We start from the raw sequence: 12,396 nt of genomic DNA, 5'->3' as shown, positions 1-12,396 counted from the left end.
TCAAGGTGCAAACTTTGTTCACAGAATTTCAATCTTCTCTCCAATCCCTCACTTAGGCAGATGCTCGTGGTTGTGTTTCTGGTGTGGTGAGGACCAAGCTGTTTCAGCTCCTACGCAAGGGATATGAGATGAACATTGAGGTACAAGGCAAAATCACAGAAGATGGCACAGGTATGTAGGCATGAAGAAGGCAAAGTGATAGCAGGCCATAACAGGAAGGACTGGCAAACACAAAGAAGGTGGAGTAACACTACTAGAAATTCATTCATAATCCTTCTTTACTGTGCTCTGTCTCAGGAATAGAGATGACTGGAACAGGCTCCTGTGGTATCACATCCACCATGAGCAGGATCCACTTTGACCTGTTGGATCATGCGTACAAGCCAGGGATCCCACTCTTTGGGACGGTAGGGGACTTCTGAGACCATGGGCAATGAATGGCACAGCAAACACACAAGGGCACAATCCCATCAGCTGGAGTAGGGGGGTGTGCAGGTGACATGGTTCAAGAGGCAGGTGGTACTTGGTGGAGGTTCCAAGTGAAGCTGGCTGGGGGAGTTAAAACTACTGAGGAACTTAGGATCCTAACAGATAGTTTCCATGGGCTGACTGGGTTGTTTTGCTGAGAATTTTCTTAGTTGTTCCCTCAGACAATTCAGGGCACGCTTTGCACATTTCCTCATTCTTCTCCTTTGTTCTTCTATATCAAGAAATATCCTGCCTGGCAAGGAGGAAAAGAGGGAAGAGGATGTATTACTTGGGAATTGTTTTTTGTTGCTAGTCTAAAACTTGTATTTTGTTATTGCCTTGTTAGGTGAAGCTGGTCGACGGCACTGATGCTCCACTTGCCAATGAAACCATCACGATTACTGTGGGTGGGAACAAATACAAAGGGAATTACACTACAGATGAGCAGGGACAATCCTGGTTTTCCATAGACACTACCAGCTTCACAGAACTCTCCCTGGAAATCCGAGTGAGTGGCAGAGACAGGGGTAAGCCTCTGTCTTTCTCTTCAACAGGGGCAATGTCTATCCGTGGGTTATCAGTCTTTTCTGCCAACTGGAAAGTAAGGCAAGTTTCCTGGTGGGTCACCTCACTTCTCTATCTCTTCCCTGCAGGTTATCCACAGTCTCCTAAGAATGCGAAAAACAGAACATATCCAGACTTTTTCTATGGACTTTTATGTAACTTTATACCTGATTCGTTTGGCTATGAACCTTTTATTCTTCTTTCTCAGGCAGATCATAAACCTGAACTGAACTGTTATGACAGTGACTGGATGACACCATCCTACGAGCATGCCACGCGCAGAGTAACTCGCTCTTACTCCCTCACTAAAAGCTTCCTCAAAATTGAGCCAAAGCCTGAGACATTAAGTTGTGGCTCCTCAGCAGAGGTCCAGGTGCACTATATCTTCACACCAGAGGCCACAGGGGAGCAGAAGAAAATTGTCATTTATTATCTGGTAAGACATATTTGGGGTTACTTTGATCTATGACCACGGAAAGTGCAGTGTCACCTCTAGCTGTGTTCAATGATGAGCAACCAGAGCACTGCTAGATGGCCAGCAATGATGGAGAGCATTTGAAATAGAAAGTGTGGCCTGCAGTAGTGCAGTCTAAATACACTTCCCTCATGTTTCTCTTTCCTCTGTCTTCTGTGTGCAGAATTTTGGGAGAACACAGTAATTAGAACAGACTGTAACATGCTGGCATTAAGAACTGTGAATTTGTTCATTTGGGGGATAAGAGAAGAGAGATTGAACTGTGAGCAAATGACATGTCAGTCCCTCTCAGGAGAACAGGAAGAATCAAATGAATATCAAAATAGAATGTCTTTCTCCCTGAATTTGTTTTTCTGGTTATTCCATTTAATGACACTAGCAAAGAAGAGGAGAGTAGCTTTATAGAACAATAAAAATATCAGTAGAACTGGCACTTCAGTTCTGGTGGACTGCACAGAACATCAGGGAACTTAAGCTGATATTCAGAAACGAAAATAGAAACCTGTGCTAGATATGTCTATGTGCTTATTTTCAAGACTGGTAACAATGGCAGGACAAGATACCTGTTTATCCCAGTTGCCTGGGAACACTGATTTTAAGTATGTACATACAGCAGGTAAACAAACAGTGAGAGAACTTCCATTTTTACAGATGTGGATCCCATATTTTGAAATTCAAATATGGTGTTATGGAATAAATATTCTATATCAGAAGTAACTGAATAAAAAGCATTTTTGACTGTGCAAAAGGAATCTTTTTCTAGAAATAAGGGAATTACAGGAAGCATTTAGGGTATTGCTTACTGCCTGACTCCAAGCACCTTGTTCAAGCTCTTATTCTTTGCAGCCTGTGGTCTTCTGTCTCAATTCTGTGCAGTTATACAACTAATCCTGGTGAAATTTTTCTTCATACTCTTTCACAATGCAACTGAGAGAGGAATGAGGAGATTTTTTGACCTCCAGTCTGTTCCAAATTATTAGAAATGTGCAGATGTCCCAAAGTTATGTGTGGTTAGAGACAAAATGCATTTGAACCTGATATAAATACGTAATATGTACAAAAGCTAAGATAAGTATGAGCAATGTGGTCCTCCTAGGAGCAAATATTTCTGTCTCCAAAGACACAGTAAATTCCAGCCTGGCACTTGTTTAGCATCTTCTTGGTGTTGCTCGCACTCTTACAATTAAACCAGCGAACATTCCTTCTCCTGCCTTTCAACACTGGTAACAACAGTTCCAGGAAGATTTTTTTGTTACACAGGTGATGGCCAAGGGACAAATTGTATTAGCTGACACCCATGATCTGACTGTGAATCCTGGAGATGGTGAGCAGATTTATGCCTTTTTAGCATTTCTGATGGTAATTTGGGGAAGGGGGGTGTAGATAAATTACTTCAATTCAAGCACTGAATTTAACATTTCATTCAAACTTTGCACTTAATGTTTGAATTTTCAAAATTAAGCCTTTTTAGATGAAGTGGCTTTGGTTAGTTTTGTTTTCTCTGAGTTCCAACACGTGCTATTTTTTTAATGAGAACATGTTAGAAAATTCAACCAAAAATTAGTATAATGTTTCAGCCATTTCCTAAAACCACTGCTTTCTGATGGCCACTCTACCCTATTTTGACTGTGGATGCTTACCAGTGTTGTGAGACTCACATGTACAACAAGCAGGAAGAGTATGCCTCCATTTCTTTGTGTCTCTCACTTTCCCTAATTTTTTTTGTATTGTTCCTCCCTTGTAAGCATGCATTCCTATATTCTAATTAACACATTTAAATTTATTGGCATAAATGTCCAAGGATTACACATTTCAGTAACAGAGACAGGCCGTGATGCAACTTTTAATGACTTTTGAAAATGAGAAGAGAGAGGCATTTTGTAAGTCTGTGAGAAGGAGTTGCACTGCAGTGGCTATAAACAGATTATGGCAGTAAAAGATTTCTTGTGCTGTACAAAATTCTGTATTCTCACTAGTAGCAGTGACTAAACTCCCACTCGGGCTGGTACCAAGAGATGTTCTGTCACCTTGTCTAGATTGTGACATAAAGCTCAGGCCTAGATGGAAAGAGTTTTCCAGCACAGAGGGACATTTTTTACCATGTTTGGAGCAATAGTTTGGTGTTCTAGATAGATACTTGCTTAGCAGTAACCTTGTCAAGTTATTCTTTCAGCCACTCTGCAACCTTGACTGCCTGTTACCCTTGCAATGGTCATGTTACCTCTTTTTTCCTCAACTATTTTTTTATAGATCTTGGAGCTTGAGGGAAAAAAAGGGTTGAGAGCATCAAGAAATTATGCCACATATTAATTGGGGAGAATCTAGAAGGCAGGTTGAGGCCCTCCAAACTCATGTCTTTTGTCAATTCACAACCAGTCTTTGAATACAGATGTCTTCAGCAGCAGCCATAAATTTTAGTTATGTGTCAGTTTTCCAACCCCTGATAAGTAAAAATGTTCAGCATGGGTGAACTTGACTTTTTTTTTTAATCTGGGGAAGGCAAATGCATGCACTGGAACCTCTTGCATATTGAATAGCCTTTTGTTCTCTCTGTTAGCTTACGGGACATTCCGGCTGAGCTTCTCTGTCGAGGCAGCAATTGCTCCCGTGGCACAGATACTTGTGTACACCACTTCACCCAGTGGGGAGGTCATCGCCAGTTCAGAAGATTTCCAGGTTGAAATGTGCCTCCCCAATAAAGTGAGTATAAGTCATGGTTTATGCAACACATGTTTGTCTTGTGGACTCACAAGCAGTTCAGTTTAGCTTTCTGGAATGAAGGCAGAATTCACAATGGGTTCGTGAAATGTTCTGACCAGATGTTGACTGAGGATTGGTGACCAGAATAAGCTACAAAGCTATGAAAATAAAAAGTGGAGCAAGACAGCAACAAAAAAAGAATCACTCATCCTTGTTAATTACATTGATCAGAGGTGAATATACATTAGACACTAGCAGAGCTCAGTTCACAAAGCTAGGAGTGTCAGAATGATAATGTAACGATGTCTATAGAAGTGGTTGCTTGAACTTCCTTTTGGATTTGCAGGTGAGATTGAATTTTGCACCCAAGGAAGGTCTTCCTGCTTCCAACACACATCTGCAACTCCACACCTCTCCAAGATCCCTGTGTGCCCTCCGTGCAGTGGACAAGAGTGTTCTCCTTATGAAGCCTGAAGATGAGCTTTCTGCCAGCTCTGTAAGTCTCGGCTACTTTTGGCAATAAATACAAGAACCAAGCAAGTACCCACTAACAACACTATAGACATGGGGCTGTGTATTTTTATAGTTGCATTCCTTACACTTGCTCTTTAGAAGCTGGTATTTACCAATGGAGTGTTAGGTTGTGTCTGTCCCTGTAGGTGGTGACCTGCTGCATTGTTCCCTGTTATTTGCATTTCCCCAGGTGTATCATCTTCTCCCACTGAAGGAAAGCCAGGGTTATAGCTTCAGAGACTACTATTTGGAAGAAGACAATGTAAATCCATGTGTGTCACTTGACAATCTGTCATTAAATGGATTTCTCTACATACCCATTTCTTCTGACGGCGAAGGGGATGCCTACGAAATTCTCAAAGTAAGCCTTTCATTTTTCTCTTTTGTTCCCTTTTTGAATCCAGTCTCCTCTCTTATTTTCACATGCCCCAAAGGGCTTTTTAATAAAGAAATAAGCTCACTTGCTGTAAACTTGCTCATGTTTGTATGCAAGAAAATAACCAGGCCCAGTTCCCACATCTACTTATCCCATAAATAGTAATTGAGTGCTTCTCTAAACCATTAAAACTTTGAAAGGTGTCCTCATAGTAGAGACATCTGCAAATGGGTTTCAGTAAGGAAACAGTCCTGAGAAATTACCTCTAGTGCCATAATATTAGAAACTCCTCATTCACTCATGTTTTCTTTCTTTGGTTTAAATAGATCTTTATTAAAGTATCAGTTAATTTGGTAACCCAGAAATCCACACATACCCATTCAAAGTGTCCTGCATAAAGTTTTTTGGGTACCCTCACTCCAGTTCATTTCACAAATGCCATTTTCACCCAAGCAGCTGACCCCAAGGTAGGCCTGTGGACTTACCTTTCCACCTGATCATGCCAGGATTTAGCCTTAGTATGAGAATAACATGACAGAGATTCCACATCTGTGTCAAACCAGCCTATCTGGAATTTACATACAAACCTTTCTTATTCTGATCAATACCAGACTTAGGTACGTCCATTCTTGACATACTAAATAAAGTTTATTTTCAAACTATTTTTTGCATACTTTTTGTTTTTCTTTCTCTTTGTTTACTAGGAATTGGGCTTAAAAGTCTTCACTAGCAGCAAGATCCATAAGCCTGAACTCTGCGAGCATTACCCAGAACACATGATGGAAAGAAGTTACAGTGGTTCTAGTACCTTTTTGGTTTTACCTCTCACACAACCTCCTAAAATTTACCACCCTGCTTCTTTCCTTCCCTCTTTGAATCTTTGAATATTAATTACACAGGCAGATCTGATTGTGTTCAAATAATGCTGATCTAATTCAGGATCCCTCCCTTCTGGACCTAGTCGTGAAATATGAAAGTGATCTTCCCAGGCAGCCAGATGTGCCTGGCTGGCACTGTGTGTGCTTGGTGACTGCCACGCCAGCCCCTACAACAGAGGAGGGCATGTAGGAACTAAAAGAGTCTTTCAGCACAAAGCAGTGGGGGTTTCTCCCATCAGATCTGAGTCCAGCTATGAAAACCTAAAAAAGGAGCATCTGCTTCTAGGCAGCCACATTCTAGCAATAGCTGGAGGTACAAGTAGGGCAAAAGTGGACGAAGACAAATGAGAAGGTGTTACAATCCCGTGGGTTGATATTTAACACTGGGGGCTGAGAAATTTGGTTCTGTTCCCAGTTTTCCCACTTACATGGCTATAAGGGGCTAGATAAGTTGTGTCACTTCTCTGCAGATTCAGTGACTGTGAAGATAGGAGAATGATATTGGTCTTGTTCACTTGTTTTCTCAAACAGATCTGAGATCTACATAAAAGTCTCCCCTATATCACTCCCAGTTACTGACTTTAATGGTGCAGTACCTCAGCTCCTATTAAACAATTGTAACTTTTGGTCCAGTGGCAGCTTATAGCCTCCTACTCATACGAGATGAGATCCTTGGTTTCAAACTGGAGGATTTGTCATCAGAGTATGGCTCAAGAGAGCTGTCTACTTTAAGAAGATGTAAAGTCTTCCAAGGCTGATGAGGAAGCTTTTCATAAGGCACAACATTATGCAAACACTGTGAGAAAGCATCTTCCTGTATTTTTGTTAATGGCCAGAGATGTAAAGACCCATGATCGTTTTTAAAAAAATTTATAGACAGAGAGCTAAGTGTGGCTTCTGTTTCTGGTCATGTATAAATGCAATCAGTTCTTCAACAAGACTATTAAACTGTTTGCCATGGTAACATCTGGGGACCATAAGTTTCACATTTGATTCTGTATTGCTATAGAAATAGACCCTCAATAACATTTTCATGCTTGGGTTTTTGGCACTGAGGGGTTTGCTGGCAGTGGGGAAAGAATCCAATCTCTGTAAGAAAAGCAGCAGCATTAAGAAAAATTAAATACTGAGATAGCAACAGAAAAGTTAAAGTTTCCAGTGGCCAAGGTGGCAAAGGCATTCTGTCAATTTTAAAATTTGACCTAAGAATAACAACTACCTGGAGGGAAAGTATGTTATTGGTTTAAATGGAGTTTGACATATCTTTTTCTTTCTTCCTGTCCTTGAATAAACTTGCTAGTCTCTACAATGAATCTGCACAGAGAATTGAGTTACGAGATGGCAGAAGATATGGTTGATGGCAGTCCTACGGAGACAGTCCGGAAGTACTTCCCTGAGACATGGATTTGGGACATAGTTTCAGTGAAGTAAGTATTTAAGGGAACGTAGAGTGTGGTCACTAGGCCAAAACCTTGGGCTAGGTTAAAGCCACAGTGGATGCATGGGTATTTCAGTGAAAGAGGTACTTCTGGTAGACAAAGGGATTTTAAGGACATTGAGAATAGGATGCTTTAGAGGAACATGCAAAAGCCAATGCCTGTATCCATCTGGTCAGGGGGTTGCTGTCAGCAGATGTTGTTCAGCAGGCTGAGAGGAGAATAAATGAACACCAGAATATAACTTGTTCTCTGTGCCTCACCAGCTCTGAGGGAAAAGCTGATTTGGAAGTGACCATCCCTGACACCATCACAGAGTGGAAAGCCAATGCATTCTGCACTTCAGCAGCCACGGGCTTTGGCCTGTCCCCAACAGTGTCCCTCAGAGCCTTCCAGCCCTTCTTTGTCGAGCTCACCATGCCCTACTCTGTGGTGCGTGGGGAGTCCTTCACGCTGAAAGCCACCGTTTTCAACTACCTGCCTGCCTGCATCAGGGTAAGAGATGTTCACAGCTTTGTTCAGCCTAATAGCCTAGGGAAGACTACAGTGGGCCACTTTTAACAAGGTGTTTCAAGCCAGATGACTGATCTGCAAATGTAATTTCATGTAGGTGTACATATGTACAAATCCTTGTAGTATTCAGTGAAGAGGGAATGTGTTTTCCTGCCAAAGTTTTGAAAGCTGCATTTGATCCAGAGCCTGAAGCTCTGCTACTGAGACCCCAAGCCTTGTCATCACAAATTTATGTCATTGTTCTACAGAAATAGAAAACTTGGGTTCTTCACAGATGACAGAATCATTGCATATTCAAATGGAAACTCCAGGCTCACCAGGGTGGATATTCATGTTCAGCCTTTAGTTTCATCTCACAAAACTTCACAGAAGATTTGTTGGAATGTGCAGAGTCCCTGTAATTTGTTGCATCTGTCCCTAAAACACTGAGGAGAACTGTATAGCTTCACCATTCTTACCTATATTTATTTTCTAATGAAAAAGGCCAAGAGAAAATTTGGGAAGGGATTAGTACAGAATCTCAATCACCTTTGCTCAGGTTTTTTATAAATACAGATTTTTATTCTAAAAGGAATGACGCTGAAACAAGGAGGGGCACTTACCCAGTCATCCCAATGCACTCTCACTTATGTCCCTGTATTTCCTATTTTTTTTTTTTTTTTTTGCTATTTTCAGGCTCTTTATTCCACTTTTCCTTGTTCCCTTATTCTACTTTTCTTTGTTCCCTTACTACCTTTCCCACTGCTGGTGTTTTTATCACTTTACCTAACTAATCATGAGGGAGATCTTTAATTCATGGCACAACTGGTCTGTGCTATTCATTTTCCCAGAATTGATTTCCTTTCCAAAGACCCTGTTCTCTACACTTACCTCCCTGATCTCCTACAATTGTACAAATTTCAGTCATTTCCTCCTTTATCAGGCAGTCCTTGCTCTGCAATACCCACAATGTCCTCAGTCACATGATATAACCAGCTCCACTACCTATTTTCATGTACATTGCATTGTCTGCAATAACTCCAGCTTCTCTGCAAGTCCAGACCTCATGACCCCTCTCTACACCTGGCAGGTCAGTGTGTCTCTGGCTGAATCTACTCATTTCCTGGCTGTACCAGTGGGGAAACAGGAAGAATCCCACTGCATCTGCGTGAATGAAAGGAAAACTGTTGCTTGGGCAGTAACACCAAGATCTCTAGGTAAGAGAGCAGATGACAAGATACTGGGATCAGATATCAGTGTATGGCATCAGATCTTTGGTATGAGGATCTGGGCAACTCCCAACCTGTTTGGAAGGATCTTCTCTATGTCAGAAGTCCAACCCTGAGGTTGACATTTTACACAGAGTGTCGTGTTTCCAGGTGCTAAACAAACAATGTCTTACAGGCCATGGCTTTCCCAACATTTTAATAGAAATCACAAACTCCCTTAATGCATGCAACGAACTCAGACATTCCAGTTCTGGAGCTAAGAATATCTTGTCTTAATAGGTTTGGATCTGAAAATGTATAATCAAAGCTTGCTTTCTCCGAAGCCTCCCAGAAAAAGACCATCTGATTTATGAGACCTACCCCATCACTGCTCTTCATGCTGATGGACTAACACCTGCTTGGGTGGCCATCACAAAGGAGGTCATCTGGATCTAGATAAAACCCTGTCTCAGATTTAGTTCTCCTCTTGGAAAAGCTTCTCTGTAACGCATCACAGAGTCCCCAACACAAACACGAACCCGCATTTCCCTGGCTCTGCCTGGCAGGGCTGACTGACCCCTGTTTCCTCCAGGGCAGGTGGAGTTCTCAGTGACCACTGAGGCCCTACAGAACCAGCAGCCCTGCGGGAACTACATTGTGGAGACCCCTGAGAAAGGGCGGAGGGACACGGTCATCAGACAGCTGCTGGTGGAGGTACGTGGGCTGCTAATTTTGGTGGCACAGAAAAGTAGCAATAGTGACAGCAAGAGCTGCTCTGTGATAAAGGTTTCCTGGTTTAGCCCTGAGAGCAGCAATAATGGCTTGTGGGACTCTTATTCTGCAAGCTTTTACAAAAGAAGCACTGATAAATCTAACACAGGCCAATAGAGCCAATAACTCATAATGTTGCCATCTCACAGTCAAAGCAGAGTCTTACATTAGATAGTGGGACAGGAATAATAAGGCAGGCAATAATGACAGGTTTTTCCGAGGCACATCATATCAGAGATAAATGAGAAATCCTTGGGTTTGCCTGTAATAAATCTCAGAGATAGGCTGTGAATAAAACACCAGCCAGAAAGCTTATGCTTCTCCTCCAGCCCATGGCCAGTATTATGGAATATGGAACAGTCACTACAATCTACAAATATTTCTAAACAAAACTACCACCACTGTTTTGAATTGTTTTTATTACACTTCTAAGAATGTTCAAAACAGTGTAATTAACCTTTCATTTTTACATTCTTTTGTACACTTCTTTTCTTAAGCAGTGTTTTGCAATGATAAAAACATAGTTTTTTACATTGCCAGTTGCCAGTCATAAATTAATCCTCAGAATAAGATTCCCAGTGATGCTATTAGCAAACAAAAAGTACCAGCTTGTTGTATAGGGAAATCTATATAATAATAAGTCCTCCTTACATTGCAGACATTCCAGTTTTCAGTAAGGCAGAGCTAGGATTCATGTAGCTTCAGGAAATGTTTTGCTAACCAGAATGTAATGATGTCCTATCTGCTAGATTTTTTTTTAATTATTTACAAATGGATTTGAATGTATAATACATGAACAACTGTTTAACATTTCAAGAAAATTTCCTAATTTCATATGCTCCTTTAGGAAAAAGACTGTTTGTTTTGTTCTTTGAAGATACAGGAAGATAAAGCACTGTAAAGTCCTTTCTCGCAGATGGCAGGGGAATATAAATTACTGAACAAGTACTAGAGCTACTTCTGTCAGGGTGTCTGAGAGATCGCTCATCCTCTCCTGTTATTGTGATGTGGTAATTAATCTACAGCAAGCCCTGATGGGATGGAATTGGAGATTAGCATCCAAGGCTGAGCAATTAATTAGCAGGGATGGATACAGTGTAACATGCTTGGGTTGAAGCTGCATTGTCTTGAGCACATGGGTGACAATATTCCCTGCAGCAGGCAGTGCATCCCAGAGAGGGAGAGAGAAGTGAGAGTGCCAGAGGCCCCAGGGCATCTTCCTCCCCCTCGAGAAACCAAGACTCACTGAGAGCTCTTTGGGAAAAGAGATTTTTTTCACCCAGGAATTTCTCATCTGGAAAGGAAAATCTTTCAAACAATTACAGTTTGTATGTTTTAGTTTCCTGTTGAAATCAAAACAATGGATTTTTCATTTAACTGCATATCAGAATGACATACTGAAACAAACAAGAAGGTCCCTTTTCAAACAGAAACATTTAGCTCTGTCACAGTTTATCCAAAAAGCTTTTTCTTTTTTCTTTTTTTTCCTGCTCTTTTAATACTTTTCTGTCTTTTCACACTGAAGAATTAGAGACCATGTATTCTGATTGTGAGAAAGTTAAGACAATAACACCATTGTTTACATGCTGGTAAGAAAATATCAGCTGGCAAAAGCTGGAAACCAGTAGTGAAACAATGGGAACTCTCCTATTTAGAGGTTAAAAAAATGGTGCAGGTTCTCACTAAAATAAATTCTGACCAAAAAAAAGGTTTTTTGTAAACATTTGATTCCTGAGTTTTCTGCAAAATATTTTCACCCATCTCAACAGAAAAGAGGGATTCTTTCCTGACTTTGGAGACTTGACTAGAACTCATGAATCCGATGACTATGGCACACATTTAAATTTTGGCTGTTATAGCATGTCACTTGTAGGTGCACTGGAGTGCTCTAGCTGCCACCAGTCAAAGCTCTTGCATACATATCCTCCCATTGTGTCAGGCCATCACCTCAGCCTGCAGAGCTCTGCTAGACTGGGCCACAGTGAGTGGCAGCTTGGATGATCGGGTACTATGTCTCTGTTGATAACATCACCTTGCATGTTATCTCCATCACAGCTTGTGAAGCTGCAGGGCCTCTCTCAGTTATACGAAGGAAGAGAAAATATATTACATTTCAAAGCTGTAATTAGCCAGGATGTTACAGTCCTCAATTATTCTCAGTTTAGCATATGAAAGAGAAAAATTTCTAGGCAATTTTCAAAGAGTGCCTTTTACTTTCCCTTTTGATATTTCTTCCTTTTCTTTGTTGCTGTTGTTTCTCACTTTTTGCCTTTTTTTTCCCTTGCCTTTTTCCCCAAGCCGGAAGGGACTGAAGTGGAAACCACATACAACTCTGTGCTCTGTGCATCTGGTAAGAGCATTTGTTTTCCAAAACTTTCTTTGCTGAGGTAGAAGCTAAAGCCACAGGTGGAATAAAAGGTTTGTGAATGCTCCACTCTGAGAAGAAAAGTGTAAGGATCTGATAAAATTAATCAGACTAGATACATGTCCAACTGTTAGTGAAAACAATTCTTCC

At 41.1% G+C, this 12,396-nt stretch overlaps 1 protein-coding gene across 3 annotated transcripts in view; it reads left to right on the top strand.

Annotated features, from left to right (window-relative positions):
- LOC134548999 (alpha-2-macroglobulin-like) overlaps positions 1-12,396 on the top strand; it is a 37,173-nt gene that overhangs the window by 12,999 nt on the left and 11,778 nt on the right. The window contains exons 9-22 of one of the 3 annotated variants that reach the window (XM_063394317.1): positions 57-171; positions 298-407; positions 815-976; positions 1,241-1,468; positions 2,768-2,831; positions 4,065-4,207; positions 4,554-4,703; positions 4,911-5,081; positions 5,801-5,891; positions 7,275-7,401; positions 7,677-7,905; positions 8,993-9,119; positions 9,703-9,824; positions 12,180-12,231. In XM_063394317.1, the coding sequence (XP_063250387.1) occupies positions 57-171; positions 298-407; positions 815-976; positions 1,241-1,468; positions 2,768-2,831; positions 4,065-4,207; positions 4,554-4,703; positions 4,911-5,081; positions 5,801-5,891; positions 7,275-7,401; positions 7,677-7,905; positions 8,993-9,119; positions 9,703-9,824; positions 12,180-12,231 (1,891 nt within the window). Of the gene's footprint in view, positions 1-56; positions 172-297; positions 408-814; positions 977-1,240; positions 1,469-2,767; positions 2,832-4,064; positions 4,208-4,553; positions 4,704-4,910; positions 5,082-5,800; positions 5,901-7,274; positions 7,402-7,676; positions 7,906-8,992; positions 9,120-9,702; positions 9,825-12,179; positions 12,232-12,396 lie in introns of all 3 variants that reach the window. The other 2 variants (XM_063394316.1, XM_063394315.1) reach the window with 2 other exon arrangements.

The sequence above is a fragment of the Prinia subflava genome, chromosome 3 (assembly GCF_021018805.1).
Source record: "Prinia subflava isolate CZ2003 ecotype Zambia chromosome 3, Cam_Psub_1.2, whole genome shotgun sequence".
Taxonomy (NCBI): Eukaryota; Metazoa; Chordata; class Aves; order Passeriformes; family Cisticolidae; genus Prinia; species Prinia subflava.
This window is presented reverse-complemented; position numbering and strand designations above follow the sequence as displayed.